The sequence below is a fragment of the Melozone crissalis genome, unplaced genomic scaffold, assembly GCF_028551555.1.
Source record: "Melozone crissalis strain CALT ecotype California unplaced genomic scaffold, PUWL_Pcris_2 ptg000045l_1, whole genome shotgun sequence".
Lineage (NCBI taxonomy): Eukaryota > Metazoa > Chordata > Aves > Passeriformes > Passerellidae > Melozone > Melozone crissalis.
In genome coordinates, this window is record NW_026535823.1 from 5325671 (window position 1) to 5342571 (window position 16901).

General features: G+C 53.3%; 1 protein-coding gene across 1 annotated transcript; it reads left to right on the forward strand.

The window, feature by feature from the left end:
- The first annotated feature begins 3187 nt into the window (after window positions 1-3187).
- STX6 (syntaxin 6) lies at window positions 3188-16436 on the forward strand. Its single transcript, XM_054285732.1, has 8 exons — window positions 3188-3262; window positions 5643-5812; window positions 6310-6404; window positions 8087-8149; window positions 10144-10266; window positions 11464-11570; window positions 13052-13146; window positions 14567-16436. Exons 1-8 carry the CDS (start codon window positions 3228-3230, stop codon window positions 14641-14643), a joined length of 765 nt encoding a protein of 254 aa, XP_054141707.1. The 5' UTR covers window positions 3188-3227; the 3' UTR covers window positions 14644-16436.
- The last annotated feature ends 465 nt before the right edge of the window (window positions 16437-16901 follow it).

Genomic DNA, 16901 nt, shown 5'->3' on the forward strand with positions numbered 1-16901 from the left:
GAGCCCAGATTTGAGAGAGGTGGGAATGGGGAATCCTCATCCAGGGATGGACAACATCCAAGGGCTGTTCTCAGCCCTCACAGGGCAGGAGGAAGGAAGCAGGGCCTGTGCTCAGCTCCTAAAGAGCCCAGAGATTTCAGAGAGGTGGGAATGAGAGATCCTCACTCATGGATGAACAACACCCAAACCACACAGGGCTGTTCTCACTGCTCACAGGGCAGGAGCAAGGAAGCCCAGATTTGAGAAAGATGGGAATGAGGGATCCTCAAACACCCAGGGATGGACAACATCCAAACCACACAGGGCTGTTCTCACCCCGCACAAGGCAGGAGCAAGGAATCAGGGCCTGTGCTCAGCTCCTAAAGAACCTAGAGATTTCAGAGAGGTGGGAATGAGGGATCCAGGGATCCTCACTCAGGTATGGACAACATCCAAAGGCTGTTCTCTCCACACAAAAGGCAGGAGGGAGGAAACAGAGCCTGTGCTCAGCTCCTAAAGAGCTCAGAGATTTCAGAAGTGGGAATGAGGGATCCTCAAATACGCAAAGATGGACAACATTCAGGGCTGTTCTAACCCCACACAAGACACAGGAGAAAGGAAGCAGAGCCTGTGCTCAGCTCCTAAAGAGCCCAGAGATTTCAGAGAGGTGGGAATGAGAGATCCTCACTCATGGATGAACAACACCCAAACCACATAGGGCTGTTCTCACTGCTCACAAGGCAGGAGGAAGAAAGCAGGGCCTGTGCCCAGCTCCTAAAGAACCCAGATTTGAGAGAGATGGGAATGAGGGATCCAGGGATCCTCATTCAGTATAGACAACATCCAAGGGCTGTTCTCACTGCTCACGAGGCAGGAAGAAGGAAGCAGAGCATGTGCTCAGCTCCTAAAGAACCCAGAGACTTCAGAGAGGTGGGAATGAGGATCCTCACTCAGGGATGGACAACACCCAAACCACACAGGGCTGCTCTCACCCCTGACAGGGCAGGAGGAAGGAAGTAGGGCCTGTGCTCAGCTCCTAAAGAGCCCAGATTTGAGAGAGGTGGGAATGAGGGATCCAGGGATCCTCACTCAGGGATGGACAACATCCAAGGGCTGTCCTCGCCCCTGACAAGCCATGAGGAAGGAAGCAGAGCCTGTGCTCAGCTCCTAAAGAACCCGGAGATTTCAGAGAGGTGGGAATGAGGATCCTCACTCAGGGATGGACAACATCCCAGTCACAGAGGGCTGTTCTCACTGCTCACAGGGCAGGAGGAAGGAAGCAGTGCTGTGCCTCTGCAGGGCAGGAAGGGCAGCAGGAGCCGAGCAGGCTGCCTGTGCCTCCCTCCTGCTTCCTCCCTCGCTGCCTGGGAACAGCCACTCATGCAGGACACAGCCCCACAGTGCCAAGGGTTTTGTGTTTGGCTCCATGGAACCAGGGGAAGGAGACTGGCTGGTTTATGTGAGGTTTTAAACACTGCAAATCCTGTGAGAGGGAAGGAGTTTTATCTTCTGGGTTTGGAATAAAGGACAAAATTTCTTCTCAACAGAAGAGTGTGACATGAACAACACTGCTGCTAACTGCAGGTGTGTGAGGAGATGGGGCTTGAATGCCTTAGCTCACTTCCTCTCTGCACTGAGCAGGCCGCTTTCAGCTCTCTAAAATAAAAAAATAATCCACAAAACCCAAGGAATGGGACACACACCACCTTCTGCATGGTGCTGCTGGTGGCACAGTGGTGCTAAGGACTGTGGACCACTGTGGGAAGGCAAGAAGCACAAAATTTCTCTTGGGTTTGGCATAAAGCACAAAATTTCTTCCCAAAATGAACAATACTGGTGCTAACTGCAGATGTGTGAGGAGATGGTGCTTGAACACGTTCCTCTCTGCACTGAGAGGCTGCTTTTAGTTCTATAAAATAAAAAAATAATATCTTTAATCCACAAAACCCAAGGGATGGGACACACACCACCTTCTGCACGGTGCTGCTGGTCAGACAGTGGTGCTAAGGACCATGGTGGGAAGGCACAGCCTGGGAAGATGTCACCACCTCTGTCCTTACAGGGCTGCTGAGAGCAGAGTGTTGGGATCAGGGATCCTGCATTCCTATTCTCCCTGAGGAGAGCACATTGGGAGTGCTGTGGGCAGCTCTGGGCTCTAAGGAAAGGGTGCTAAGGAGATGGAGGCAGATTCTGCTCCAGGACATGGGAGGGAAAGGATGGGAAACAATGTACAGCAAGTTCCAGCTGAACAGAAGGAAGAAATTTTTCTCTCTAGGATGGAATAGAGTGCCCAGAGAGATTGTGGAGTGTCCCCCACTGGAGATGTGCCAGCCCCATGTGGGCACAGCCCTGTGCCACATGCTCTGGGGTGAGAGGGGAGGTGGCACCGCCGTGCTCCCTCCTGACCTGAGTGTGTAAAACGTCAATCACTTGTTTTTAAAATTTTAAAAGTTTAATAGTAATAAAATGGTTATGAAAATAGTAATACAATTAGAGTAATAATAATTTGGACAATTTGGATTAGGACAATATGAGACAATAGAAACAAAGAGTTAAAGACAGGCTGGGTACCTCTATTTGGGCTCGAAAAAGGACCCATGTTAACAGAGGATTAACCCTTAAAAGCAACAGCCTGTTGCATATTCATACATCTCATACATGGAGCATAAATGCCATTCAAACACAGGATTCTGTCTGGTCAGTGTCAGCTTCTTCCTCTTAATTCTAATGGTGTCTTCATGACTGAGCGAGGCAGGAAGAAGTTCATTTCTGATATTGGAGCAGTAAATTCTCTTTCTCTGAAAGATTCAGGTGTCCTGTGGCTGCTATCTCGGTGCTAGTCCTTTCTTTAGGGAAAAAAGTATCCTGCATAGCATAGTTTCTATTTTAACATTATCTTATAACCTAAAACTATATTTAACATAGTACTTAAGAGAATTAATACAGCATAACTTTCTACCGCAATACATATAATATTAATTTGAACTAATGCGAAAAGCCAATGATAAAATGCGCATTTTTCACATGAGGGACACCGGGGCTCTGCGGGAAGAGCGGCCGGGACAAGGCCACAGCCCCTCAGCGCCCCCAACCCACACAGCGCCACCACCGCCATGATGGTGACGTCACCCGGCCCCGCCCCTCCCGGCGCGCGGCGGGGGCGTGGCCCGCCGAGGGCGTTTGGGGGCGTGTCTCGATGGAGGGGGCGTGGCCTGGCGGCGGCCGTGGCGTGCGGCGGCGGCAGCGCCATGTCGATGGAGGACCCCTTCTTCGTGGTGAAGGGGTGAGCGCCGCGCTCCGAGCGCTCCGGGCCGCGGGGAGAGGGACGCACAACGGGCCGGGGAGTCATCCGGGCGCGTAGGGGATGGGCAGGGCCGCCGCGCAGCTCGGGAGGCCCGCGGAGCGGGGGGCGAGCGGCGGGCGGGGGTCTGTGTGTGAGGGGGAGAAAATGGCGGCCGGGCCCCCCAGTGCTGCTGAGGGGCTGAGCGCGGGTTGTGCGGGTGCCCGGCCCGGCCAGCGGGGATGCGGGGAGCAGGGCAGGGGCCGGGCCGCGGCCGGGCCTCCCCGGGCTCTGTGAGGGCCCCCCGGCCTTGGGGACAGCGGGCAAAGCGGGGACTGGAAGGAGGGGGGACAATGGGGAAAGGTGGAGAGGAGCAGGGAGCAGCTGTGGGACAAACAATGGCCCTGAGAGGAAGCCTGCGGAGAACGCAGGGAAATACGAGCTAGAGGTGGCCAAAGGAAAATTGTCATTAATGGGGTGGAAGGAGCTCTGTTGGAGAGGGTCCAGTGGAGGCCACAAATATGGTTTGGGGTCTGGAGCATCTCTGGTGGGGGGAGACTGGAGGAGCTGGGCCTGCTTAGTCCGGAGAAGACAGAGGAGATGTCATCAGTCCATATAAATTATCTCTAAGGGTGTCAGGAGGATGGTGCCAGACCCTTTGCAGCAACAGGCCATAAACTAAAACACAAGGAGTTCCACCTCAAGGTGAGGAAGAACTTTACAGTGAGGGTGGCAGAGCACTGGAAAAGGCTTCCTAGGGAGGTCATGGAGTTTGCTGGGGACATTCCAAACCTGTCCTGAGGTATCCCTGTGTCCCCTGCTCCAGGTGGCAGTGCCTTGACAGGGGGTTTTGGGCTGGCTGATCCACAGAGATCCCTTCCAACCCCAGTGATTCTGTGATTCTGTGAAAGCAGCTCCATCACTAAACACTGCCCTGGGGCCACCTTCAGCTTGTGCTGGGGACTGTTCTTCTGCCCTATGTCACAGCAAAACAGCCCTGAGGAGCAGCCCAGGGGCTCCTGTGGGGTGTTTAGGAGAGCCATGCAAGAACAAAAGTGTGGGAAGGGAAACTGATGCAGCCAGGGAAAGTGAATCCCTTTAGCAGGCTGAACTAAGAGGAAAGTGTAGGAGTTGCCATGGGTGGGGAGCAAACGTCTGTCCTGTCAAACTTTCCAGAGATGTTCCTGCAGCGTGTGGGGAAGGGCAGGGAGGGGAAAGGGACGTGCTGCCGCTCCCTCCCACAGTTAATTATTACCTGGCAGGTCGGAGGGGCTGCTGGTGCTGGAGCCACCAAACTGCTCCTTGTTTGCTTTCCTGGTGTCTGTAGCTCCTCCCATCAGAGGACACCCAGCTCTGCTTCACATTCTTGCTGCTGGGGACTTCCACAAGCGTGGAAAAACAACAACAACAAAAAAAAACCACAAACAACCAAATAAAACCAAAACTTGTGCTGGCAAGTAGAGGAGGGAATGAAGTTTTCCAGATGCTCAGTGCAGGCTGCTGGCTGTAGGGCACTCAGAGTGGCAGAGCAGTGGGAGGGACACACACCAGAGTGCTGAGAAACTGCAGCTTAGACAGCACCTGGAGAGCTTCAGGCCCTGGTGGAACTTTGAGAGCTGCAGTCCTGGCAGGACAGAACAGTTCATCTGCTCTGGGCCTCTCCTGCTTTCCTTCACTGGGGTGAAACATCTGTGCAAGCTCATGGTGGCACCACCACAATCTGATCTCCTGTCCCTTCCCATTCCCTGGGGGAGCAGCTCACAGCTCAGAACCAGAGTTTGTAAATGCAGCTGACCACCCTGAGAGTCTGTGACCCAAGTGTACAAACCTGCTTGCCCCAAAGCGAGCTGTCAGCACTGCCTTCCCCTGCTGTGAATGCACTCCTCTCCAAAAGAGCTTAGAGCAGCAGAAAAAAAAATGTTTCCTAAGCCACCATAGCAGGCCTGTGTGTTTTTTTTAAATGCTGAATTAAAATGAACAGTTCTGCACTCAACAGTCTGCCTGGCTGTGGTGTGGGGACAGTTCCTGTAGCTCTGTGTGGATCTGTAAGATACCTTGGGGTATCTTACATGGGTAGTGAAGGGCCTTGAGAGGAAAATTTTTGAGAGAGGAATGCAAAGCGTGGATTGCCAAAGAGCTGCCTCGTTCAGACCCTCTGCCCTGGTGACACTCAGCAGCTTCCCCTGGAGAAATAGGTCCCTTCATGAATAACCTCATGCTGCAGTGAGATCAGGGCAAATCCTTATTTTACAAAATCAACACCAAGTTGTTGGAAGGTGTTTGGGATGGAGCTGTGGCGTCCCTGCTCAGCTGGGCACGGGGCTGTCACTGCTGCAGGGCAGCTGGGGATAATTTGGGCTTCTCTTCACTCTCCTGGCTGCAGGGAGGTGCAGAAAGCTGTGAACACTGCCCAGGGGCTCTTCCAGAGGTGGACAGAGCTCCTGCAGGATCCCTCCATCGCCACAAGAGAGGAAATCGACTGGACCACCAATGAGCTCAGGAACAACCTGCGCAGCATCGAGTGGGACCTGGAAGACCTGGATGAAACCATTAATATCCTTTTTGTGGCCCTTTGGGGGTAGCTGGCAGTTCTCAGGTTGTGCTAAATAGCCAAGTCCCAGTGCTTGTCAGTCTTTGCAAAAATCAGGACTGTTTGGGATTGAATTTTGTGTTCACATCGGCTTTTCTCAAATTGCAAATGAGACGTTAAGTCAAGGATTTTTCCTTTTGCCTTTTTGCAAAGTATATTCTAAGGGGCTTTGTTGTAGAAAGCCTATTGTGCTGTGTGAATCTGGACTTCTGCAGGGTCAGTTCATTCTCTAGGCTGCCTTCCAGAAATACTCCTTTTCCCTTGTGTTCCTCAGAACCAAAAAAACGCGTGGAAAAGAGAAACCTTGTGTGTGTGCTTGAGCTGCACGGCGCATTCCTGCCGTGTCTCCTGTTCCATCTTTGCTACTCACATGTTGAGAGCAGGCAAACCACAGTGGCCCCTTGGCACCCTTTGTGTGTCCCCAGTCCCATTTCTGGGGGCTCCTTGACTCGGTGCCCAGGCATTGTGGAGGCAAACCCACGGAAATTCAACCTCGATGCCACGGAGCTGGGCATCCGCAAAGCCTTCATCTCCAGCACGCGCCAGGTGGTCAGGGTAAGGAGCCTGCCTTGGCCTCAGGGCCTGGGGGGAATTGGGGCTAAAAAAGGAAATCTGGGGTGGGATGGGGAGCAGAGAATGAAGCTGCACCCTGCTGAGTCTGAGGCTTCCTCCTCTTCCCCGTGCGTTCCCTCCTGGTGCTGCCCAGAAGGGTTTGGGGGTGCAGGCGCCCCATGGAATTCCCTCCCTTTGTGCTGCTGAGCCTTGAGGGCTTCACAGTGCTCTGGGAGCCTGTGGTAACAGGAGAAACAGTGAAGACCCAGCTGCAGTGTGCAAACTCTGCAACTTCAGAGTTGAGGGAAATCTCAACAGTCCTGACCATTTGTAGCCCTGGTTTTCAGCAACAGAGACACCACTTTGAACGCTGGCAGGTGTTTAAAGCCTGCTGTTATTGACATGGTGACTTCAACTTCCTACTGCTGCAAAATAGTCCAAACAACCACTGGATTTATTTTTAACTTGAGGAAGACTTGTTTTTTTTAGTTTAGGCTTATGCTTGAGAAGCAAAAAGGGGATTTTAACAACTTGGTGGTAACAAATAGAGAAGAAACATCTTTCCAAAGCCTGGTAACAAGCTGCTTGTTGGGAAATTTTCTGTCTATTAATAGCTACACTGAGTTTCTGCTGTCCCTCATGACTCTGATGTTCCTGCTCCACAGAAGGCACTGGTATGGCTGGCAGCAAGCCTGTTACCTACCTGCAGTGCTGTGGTCTGGATGCAGTTCCTGAGGTTTGCTGCCTGGGAGCTGATGCCACAACCACACTGGCCCCAGGTAGCAGGCATGTGTTTGCTGCCTTGCTCTCCACTCCCTAATGGGCAGGATCAGGCAAGCCTGCTCTCTGGTCCTCTTCTCCTGGCTGAAAAATGCTGGCTAATGGCTTTTGGAGCAGTGTGTCCCACTGGGAAATGAAATTTGTGAGTGGCCCTGTGCAGCTGGCTTCCAGTTTCCATGGGGGGAATTTGTGATGTGCTGCAGCCAGCGAGAATGAACCAAGTGGGGTGTGGTGGTGCTCTCTGGTGATGTGTTGCACATCTCTGACCAGTAACACACATCTGAGTCCTCTACTGGTGGATCAGCCTCTGCCAGGTGATGTTGGCTCCTTGCTAATTTATGCAAACCAGGTTATGTTACATTGTGCTGGGGAGCCTTCTGTGGTTAGGGACCTTCTGCAGGAGCTCCAGCAGAAATTAATTGGTGGGAGAGAACACTGACACAGAGAGGATGGCCACAGGACAGCAAATCTACCTCCTGCTATGGAATGGAAAACCAGATGCAGCTGGGAATAAAGCACAGGAGGTTACAGGCTTCAAGGCCTTGACAAATACTTCCTCACATTCTGTCAACAGGAACATTCATTTATTCACAAATCAACGTGGAGAAAAATGAGTAGTACATGAGGGATATTTTCAAAATAGTGCTGTTGATTCCAGTATTAATATAATAATGAAACTGTCTACAGTATGTTTACAGACTTTTCAAAAGTGTGGGTTTTCAAAGAAAATCTCCCTTCCCTCTTTCCCCCATGTAGAAGCCTTGCTGGGTATAAACAGCCCTGTAGCACCCTGAATTTGCCTGTCACCTCAAACCCAATGCTCAACAGCCCTGTAGCACCCTGAATTTGCCTGTCACCTCAAACCCAATGCTCACATGCTCCTTTTTTTTTTGTTGAATGAACAGGACATGAAGGATCAGATGTCAAACTCTTCCATGCAAGCACTGGCTGAAAGGAAAAACAGGCAGGTGAGAATGAGAATTGGGCAATTTATTTCTGCTACAGTGTCTGTCCTGTCTGGAGTGTCTCTCTTTACAGCCCCTGGGTGTGGGCAGGGGCTCCCAGGCTGGGTGTGAGCTGTGTCCATTTGGCTGCCCTGGGAGTTCTGGTTCTCACAGGCTGCCAGGCTCTCCTAGGCCTCTCTCAGAGCTGTAAGGCAGCACTCACCATCTGGCTCTGTCTTCAGAGCTGCTTGTTTACAACTGTCAGCATTGCACCATCCCATGGAAAGGGAAATCTCCCTCCTCCTCCCTGGGGGGAAGCAGCTCAGAATCCATGTCAATGAATGTAATCCTGCACTCCGCTGGATTTAGGAGCCAAGATGGTGCAATATCCTTTCAGGCAGCTGCTTCTGGTAATAGCCCTGTAAGAAGATGGAAGGGGCTCCAGGAGTCTGGTGTTGTCTGTAATCTAAGGAATAGAAATAGATGCAGCTTGTGCTGCTTGCTGGCTGCTGGAGAGGCTGTAAGGAGATACTGGAGCTGACTCCAGACCCACTCCAGTAAAAGCTGGTGTGTGCTTCGTACAGTTAATTGTCTGTACTGCCTCAGCCTTACCACACGTGGCAAACACAACAAACTGAGAAGCACAGAACTCATTCCTGAGCTTGTCACAGGTTAATTAATGTGCTTGGCAAACACTCCCAGCAGCAAAGTCCCTGACACCCTTGCTTAAACAAGTCTGTAGCTTTCCCTGGGATTTGCTGCTTTCCTTTGCATGAGGTTCCTGGTAGCTGCAGGAGACCATATGGCCCAGCTGATGCAGTGACATCTGGTCAGGAAGGCTGACTTCCCTTTGCTGCCTTCCTCTCCCTTCCGAGCCCCTCACCTTCACTCCAGACTGCAAGGCTTGTGCTGGGCTTTGTGTCTGAGCAATGACCTGACCCTCACAGCCCAGGCTGGCAAACAGGCCTTTTCTGTTGAAGCTGCAGGCAAAGCTAGTGCACTAAATAAAATATTAAATCAAAAGGAGCTGCTCTTGCCACAGACTGGAGGGACCAGGAGCTTGCTCAGCGTCTTGGGGGCAGAAAAAGCCAGATGTCCTGCTGGCTTCCTGCATGGTCAGTCTGTCAGCTTTCCTCACCCCTCCTTGAACCTTGTCAGTCAGATGAACCATAGACACTGTCTGGTTTTCAGCCTGACAGACAGCATTGTCTTGCTGTTCTTCACAAATACTCGGTCATTTCCAGGAGCTGCAGGATGGTCTCATTACAAGTCAGCCTGGAGGGCAGAGTCCCTCACCCTTCCCTGGTGCTGCAGGGTGCAGTTCCTCACATGCAGCTCGTGTTCATTCTCCAGCATCTGAAGCTTGGGTTGTTTCCATTTCAGGGACCAGACATATTTCCCTGAACCCTTTTCAGGGACCAGACATACTTGGCTGGAAAGCCACATCTCTGCAGGCTTTGCAGAGTTTCTCTCTCACAGGTAGCAAGAGTAACTTTGTATGCTGGCAGCTGCAGAGCCTGCTGGGGTGATGGGCAGCCTGGATCATAGAACATAAGCATACAGCACTGCTCTGGTTATAGATTGCATTACTTTACTGTCAGCTCAACTGGTTAAGTCCTTTATCCAGACCCTCTTAAGCCCCTGTCATTAGCAGCAGAGTGCTCAGATGGAGCTGCACATGTGTTAACACAACATACCCAGACACTTCCCAGCTCACGTGTCCTAGCACACAGTGCTGCCTCCTGAGCAGGCCTCCTGCACACACAGGCCACACTCCAGCTCTCCTGCTGCTGGAGAGGCATCTCTGCAATGCCAGGCTGCGGAGGCTCCCAGGCTGACATTTTGGCTCTGTGTTGGTTTAGTTCCTGACAGCACTGGCTGAGCAGCAGCAGAGCAGGAGGAAGGGGATGCTGTGTGTGTGTACAGGAGAGTTGCCTTGTCTGCCTCCCCAGCTCACCCTGTGGACAGGCTGTGAGCAGACACAGGGGCGTTGCTAAGAGCTCTCTGCATCTGTTCAGGCACTCCTGGGAGACAGTGGCAGTCAGAGTTGGAGCTCTGGACCTGACAAATACAGCCGTCTGGACCGGGAGCTGCAGTTAGCCAATTCACACTTCATCGAGGAGCAGCAAGCTCAACAACAGGTAAGGCAGCTGGCACCACACACTAAATAGCTTTGCTTGCCAAGGGGGTGCCAGGGGGCTGCTCTGGCTGCAGGAGCCTGACAGTTCTCCTCTTAGCTTGTGGCATGTGTGTGTGCCCGCATTTCCTGTGCAGGACAGCTCTGGGTGATCTGGGCACAAGGTTTTTAACTCTGGAGCCGTGGGGCTTCTGCTGGGTTTAGGAGGCAGTTGGCACAGTCTGGAAGATTGAGCACACTAGGATTTAATAGTGCAAAGATTGCTGAAATCCTTGGAAGAGTAGAAACACTGCAAAAAGAAAAGAGCCCGTTTGTCTTATGCAACTTCCCCTGGTTAGAAAATGTTTGGTGGTGTTTGTGTGCATCCCCCATCAGATCAGGCTGGGAGCAGGAGCACGTGCCTGCTTCCTTTTCCTGCCTTTGTCCCCGTGAGATTGGTGACAAGGGCTGTGTGAGGCCTTGGGAGAGCCCCTGGTGAGGCACTTCCCAGCTGGCAGGGGAGTGTGCCTGGAGAACTGCAGGGCCTTGACACAGGCAGTGGCTCGGAGGTGGCAAACTCTGCTAAAGCTCCTGAGCCCTGCTGCCACCTTGGCCTGCAGACACGTTTTACCTACTGACTGCAGGGGGATAAACAGCCTCAGAAATAGGTAACTAGGGTAAGGCTAATCCTTGGTGTGACTGTGCCCTGAAAATGACTTAAAACAGCAGCAGACTTATTCCTTTGGCACATTCAGAGCCAGGCTGGTTATTTTTAGCTGTAGAAGCTGCAACAGCTTTCTGCTTGCATTAACCCCGTGTTAGCCGTGGCACATGCCAGGTGGCATTTCCCAGGCACAGCATCAGTGTGCCTCCCTGGCCTGCTCACCTTGCCAAGGTTTTGATGACCAGCCCTTGGAGCTTTCCAAAGTCACTTGAGCTGTGCATGCAGCATGGATGAGCTGAGGCTGGATTTGCAGGGATGTCTGGAGGCTGCAGCCTGCTGTGCCATGGGGATGCCATGCCATGGAGACTTTCCCCTGGTTGTCTCCTCTCCAGCATTTCTTAGGAATGCAGTCCTCATTCCTGGTGGCTTAGGTCTGAGCCCAGGCCTCACAGCTGATGTTGGCTGAGCAGCCAGTGCCTGTCCACTGGATGGGCTGGCTCCAAGGCAGCTGCAGGCAGCAGATCTGTAATTGCCCATTTCTCTCCTCTCTGGCCCCAGCTGATTGTGGAGCAGCAGGATGAGCAGTTGGAGCTGGTCTCTGGCAGCATCGGTGTGCTGAAGAACATGTCCCAGCGCATTGGCGGGGAGCTGGAGGAGCAGGCGGTGTAAGTGTGAGACATGGTGGCAAAAACCTGGCACAGGGCTGGCTGCAGCATGGCTGGATGTCCTCACACACCTGCCTCTGCCTCTGGTACAGCCTGGAATCCACTGGTGCCTCAGGCAGCCTGTGGAAAGCATTTTGTACTGCAATCCCCAAGGATCCAACTGCAACCTCCTTCCTTTAGAGGGCTGCACCTAGGGCAGGCTGAACTGCCACCTTTCCTTTCCTCCTCTCCTTTTCACATGCTCCCCCTCAGGCAGCCAGCAGATAAGGGAGGGGCTGTGCAATGCAGATGCTGTCCACTTCTCCACTCTGCAGGGTTTTGTGCTCCTGCGGCCAGGAGCTCTCAGCTGTGCCCTGAAATACACAGCACAGAGCTGCTCTTCATCACTGAAGTTAAAAATAACCCTCACCCACGCAAACGGTTAAAGGGCAGCTCACCAAGTCATTTTGCATCCATCCATTTACATATAAATTAGATTTCTTTCCCAGTTCTTGTCCTTTGCAAACAAGTTCCCAGTTGTGCAGGCTAAGAGCTATGCTTCCAGAAAGGCATGAAGGGTTCATGGCTAAAACCCCTCCTTGTTTGGCTGGTAGGAGTCTGGAGGGCCATGTCCCTTGTGAAGTGATTTCATCTTGGATGGAGAGGAGGAACTTTGAACCTCCCTCCTGTGTGAAGCTGTGCAGCATGAGAATCCTCTGCTCTCACAGAGGAGATTGGTGTGGTGTGTCTCTTTCTAGATCATCACACAAGCCATCAATGCTTGCAAGATTAGCTCATAACTACCACAGAGAGTTTTTCCCCACTGAATGAAGGTTTAACAAGTGCCCTGGCACTCCAAATGAAGGAGTCTGTCCTTTTAAATGCATTAAGCTTTAAAGTCCCACTGGCTGGAGACAATTGGATTGGTACCTTGACTCTGGATGTGCACTGGCATTGACAAAGCACGGATTCAGGAAGGCTTTCAGATTCATTACAGTCACTGTGTGGAGGAAGTAAAAGGGTAACTTCCATGCAGAGCTTGAAAAGCACCTTAAAAGCAACTGCAGATCTCATTCCCACTTGAGACATGACTGAAACAAGATTTTAGTTTAAACTGCAAGCCCTGAAGAAGAAAAGGGATTTAAAGTCCAAGCCGACACGTAGATGCTAATCACGGATTATAAATGAGACTTTCCTTTTGTAAGGAGGAAGGCCCTCCCCCACTCCTCACCTTGCAGATGTGTAGAGTTCAGCCACAAACACCCAGGGGAGGCTCAGTCTGGCAGGAATCCCGAGTTGCCTCCCACCAAAGCAGAGCTGCTGCTTCAGCAGCTTTTTCCCCTCCCTCGGGTGCTCCCAGGAGAGGAGGCCACATTCATTTTGTCAGCCAGGGTGTGCTGCTCTGCTCACATCAGTGTTTAGATCCATGTGTGAGCGTGGTGCAGAATGCCCAGGGATATGCCACGTGCTGAGCAGTGCCCTGCCTCTCTCTGTGTCCCCAGGATGCTGGATGACTTCTCCCACGAGCTGGACAGCACTCAGTCACGCCTCGATAACGTCATGAAGAAACTGGCCAAAGTGTCCCACATGACCAGTGGTAGGTCCTGGGGAGTGGGATGCAGTCCTGGAAAGGGAGAAACAAGCCTTGGATCTTCAGGCTGGGACACTGTGCTCCCACCCAGCCAGCCAAGGGGAGGGAGCAGCTCTCAGTTCTTGAAAGAAGGGGAAGGGTTCCAAGCCCGGCAGCTGCTCCTGCCCAGACACTGCTCTGCTGCCTGTCCCCTCCCTTTGTTTTATTTACAGATGCCTTTCTATTTATGCTGCTGCTGCTGGGAAAATCCCCCTCTAGCTGCTGGGAGGGGAAGCTCTGCAGCCTCCTGCTCTGCTGCACTTTCCCTGGCTGCCTGTGCAACAAAAGCTGTCAAGGTGCCATTAAACACCAAATGCCTGCAGCAATCCCCTTCCCAAATCCCCACCTGCTGCTGGTGCCTGCAGGCTGCTGTGGGTCACATCTCTCTCAGCTGGTAGAGGAAAGAGCAGAATTCTGTGCAGAACCCACAGAGAAGTCCTTATAAGGCTGTGCCTGGAGCCAGAGCAAACAGGAAGCCCGGCCTGGCTGCCGGGAAGTCCCGGCTGTGGCTGCCTCTGAGCCTGGCACCATGCCCAGGCAGCACCTCCTGCAGCACCCCTCTCCCCTGGCTGCCCAGGACCTTGGGAAAGCAGCAGCCTGGCAGGAGGAAAGGCATTCCTGCTCTGCAGGATTAGGCTGTCCGAGGGATTTATGAGCTAGGGGGAATACAGCCCCAGAGAGACCACTTGGAGTGCTGACGGTGCACTTTGGGTCAGCAGTAGCTCAGCAGCAGCACAAACACGGGTGAACCCTGTGTCTCTGCCCTCTCCTCTGGGAAATCCCATGGATCTCTGCAGTGTTTCTGAGTGTTGGGAAAGAGCTGCAATTTCTGCTGGAATCGCCTATTCCAGGGCGAGCAGGAGGGCTCTTTCTGGGGTAGCTGCTGTGCCTAGGAGCTGAGGGGGTGCCAGCAGCCCTGTCCCCACTGCTGCACCATCATCAGCAGCTCTCAGAGGGGATGAGCCAATGAGGTGTAAAGATGTCCAGGGAAACCTGATTCCTGGCCCTGTCCTAAGGGAAGGTGCCACAATCTCTTCCTGGCAGAGCTCCTCAGGGCAGCTTTCACCGGATCCCTTCTCATTCCTCTGGCAAACAGATTGCTCCATGAATGAACAGCAAACACAGCAGCTCTCTGCTTGTTCCTCCCAATTGCTTTTGAGCCAGCTTTTCAAAGCTGTTTGAACTTGGTTGGGAAGAAGGCTCAGAATTCCCACAGCTGTTCCCAAACCCCAGTGTATCCTGGAGGAGAAAGGCTGTGGTGCAGTAAGGCATTCTCCCACAGGAACTCTTGTTTTGGCTTTTTGTACCTTAAGCTTGACTTTGGTTCCTAGCAGAACCAAATTTTCCCTCTTAAAGCAGGAAGACTGATGCTTCCTTTTCTTTCCAGATCGACGGCAGTGGTGTGCAATTGTTGTCCTCTTCGTCATCTTGCTAGTGGTGCTCATCCTGTTTTTTGTGCTGTGATGACAAAAACTGAACTTCCTGGGACGCCCCCTGCCCGCCCCCTGGCCCCGGCAGCGCAGGGAAATGAAACTCTGCCCATTTCCGTCCGCCCACAGAGATCCCCGGCAGGAACACCCGCAGCAGCTCTCGGCATCCTCCTGCAAGGACTGCGGCGTCTCCCTGGCCCCGGGGAGGGGGTGGAGCGCTGGGGCTGCCTCCGCCCCCGCTGCGGTGCCCCCCGGGCCTGGGCTCCGGCGCTGCATCCCTGGAGCCGCAGGGGGAGCTGCCCCACCCGCTGCAGGTAGGAGCCGCTGGACACAGAGCAGCGAGCCCTGGGGAGGATGGGACGGGGAGCAGTGACTGAGTTCACTGAGCATTACAAACGGCGCTGCCAGTGCCAGCCTCAAGCATCGCTGGGAAGGGTGAACCCCCCGAAGCCACAGCAAGGGAGGGGAGCCCTGGCCCTGCTCCCCGCGCCCCTCCCTGCCTCCTGTGGGCGGGCTCTAGCACCAATTCACTGCCGAGAGCGCGGTGAGTCCTGGCAGAGCTCTCCTGCCCCCTCCCTGGGCAGAGGGCAGAGCTGTGGGGTCTCATGTCCTGCATGGGCACCCCAGAGCCTCAGACCTGGGGGGCTGCACACCGAGTGCTGGCAATCAGCTGTGAGCCACACAGGGAGAGTCTTGAAGCTTTTAAACTTGCCTCCCTCATTATACAGGCTCTCTAAAGCTCATTGACTGATGCTTTCTTTGCCCTTGTATAACTGAGTCACTGCTTCTGTTTAACAGCTGCTTCCCTTTGGCAAGTGATTTGCCAAGTCTAAAATAACTTATTTTTTTTAAGAAAAGAAAAAAAAAACTTTAAAGATTTTTTTGATGACCATTAGAGCCATGTTCTCTCTGACACACATGATCAGAGCAACAGTGCTCAGTGATGTATTTTAAGTGTACATGAACTTGTAAATAGGATGTCTTAATTTTTCCCAACTGCTATTTTTTGGACACCTCCGTTGTAAGCAACCAAAAGGCAGGAGATTCAAAGCTAGATCATGTTTCCATATTCCTCCCCAGTCCTTTTGTTACCTCCCAGTTGTTTGTCACTCCAGTTGTCTCATCAGGGTTGGATTCCCTCCAGGGAATGTGGAGTAGCCAGGTGGGCAGTACCAGAAATGTGAAGGAAGCTCACCTGGGCAGTGTCAGTGTAGAGGAACAGGCAGAGGGACCGTGCTGCAAGCACCAATTGTGGGATGGGGGAAAGCAAAAACGGTTTCTTACTCCAGTCTGCTCCCATATTTTAAGTTGCAAACATGAAAAGACTCAGCACAGCCTGGCTTATGGCTCCCAGATGGGGCTGGGGGAGGAAGTTAATTGGCGCTGACGCAAAGACTTCTGCTGAAATTGCAAATCATCCCCAAAATCATCCACCCCCCGCCTTAGAATCTTGCCACCGGACGGCTTTACCTCCGGAACTGAACACTCCTCCCCCTCGGAGCTCTGCGGGCCCCCCGTCCCTCCGCAGGCGCTGCATGCACCGCCGGCAGCTCGGTGCCTTCCGCAGCCGGGCGGGGCCGCACGGAGCCTCCCGCCCGCTCGTCAGTAACGCACACGCGGTGCCTCGCTCGGCGCCCGCCCGCACTCACGGCTCCAGCGGCTCCTTGTCCTGCTGAGCATCCCTGCAGGGCACAGGCCGTGTCTGCTTTCCCCGCTGGTTGTAGCAGTGTCCGTGGCTCCTTGTCCTGCAGCATCCCTGCAGGGCACAGGCCGTGTCTGCTTTCCCCGCTGGTTGTAGCAGTGTCCGTGGCACCCACTCGGTGGGGACGGAGCTCTCCAGGAGCACGGGTGTGGGCAGGGAGCAGGGCTCGCTGCTGGCTGCTGTTTGCACACCTCTGGTCCCCGTGTTCCTCCCAGCGTGTTTGTGCATCCTTGGGGAATGACTCCCATGGAGGAGCGCTCCTTTGGTAGTCCAGGGGGTGGCCCAGCTGCTGGCATCACCACAAGCCACCCGAGTGTCTGTGGTCCCTTTCCCTGTGTACATTTGCTTTTCTGTCGCTGGTGGTGCCCTTCCCTTGAACACTAAATAAAGGTGCAGCAGCGTCGATCTCCGCTCTTCCTTACCTGACTCTTGTTCCTGGGACAACCTCGGGGTCTGCTGGCACCAGGGAGTGGGAAAAGCTCTCCCCCCAGCATTTGCCAGGCATCACCATCCTGGTTTTTGAGGCATAAGCAGCATCTGCAGTTTCTGGGGTCACCTCAGCCTTGTGGGCAGCTGTGCCCACGTGTGGG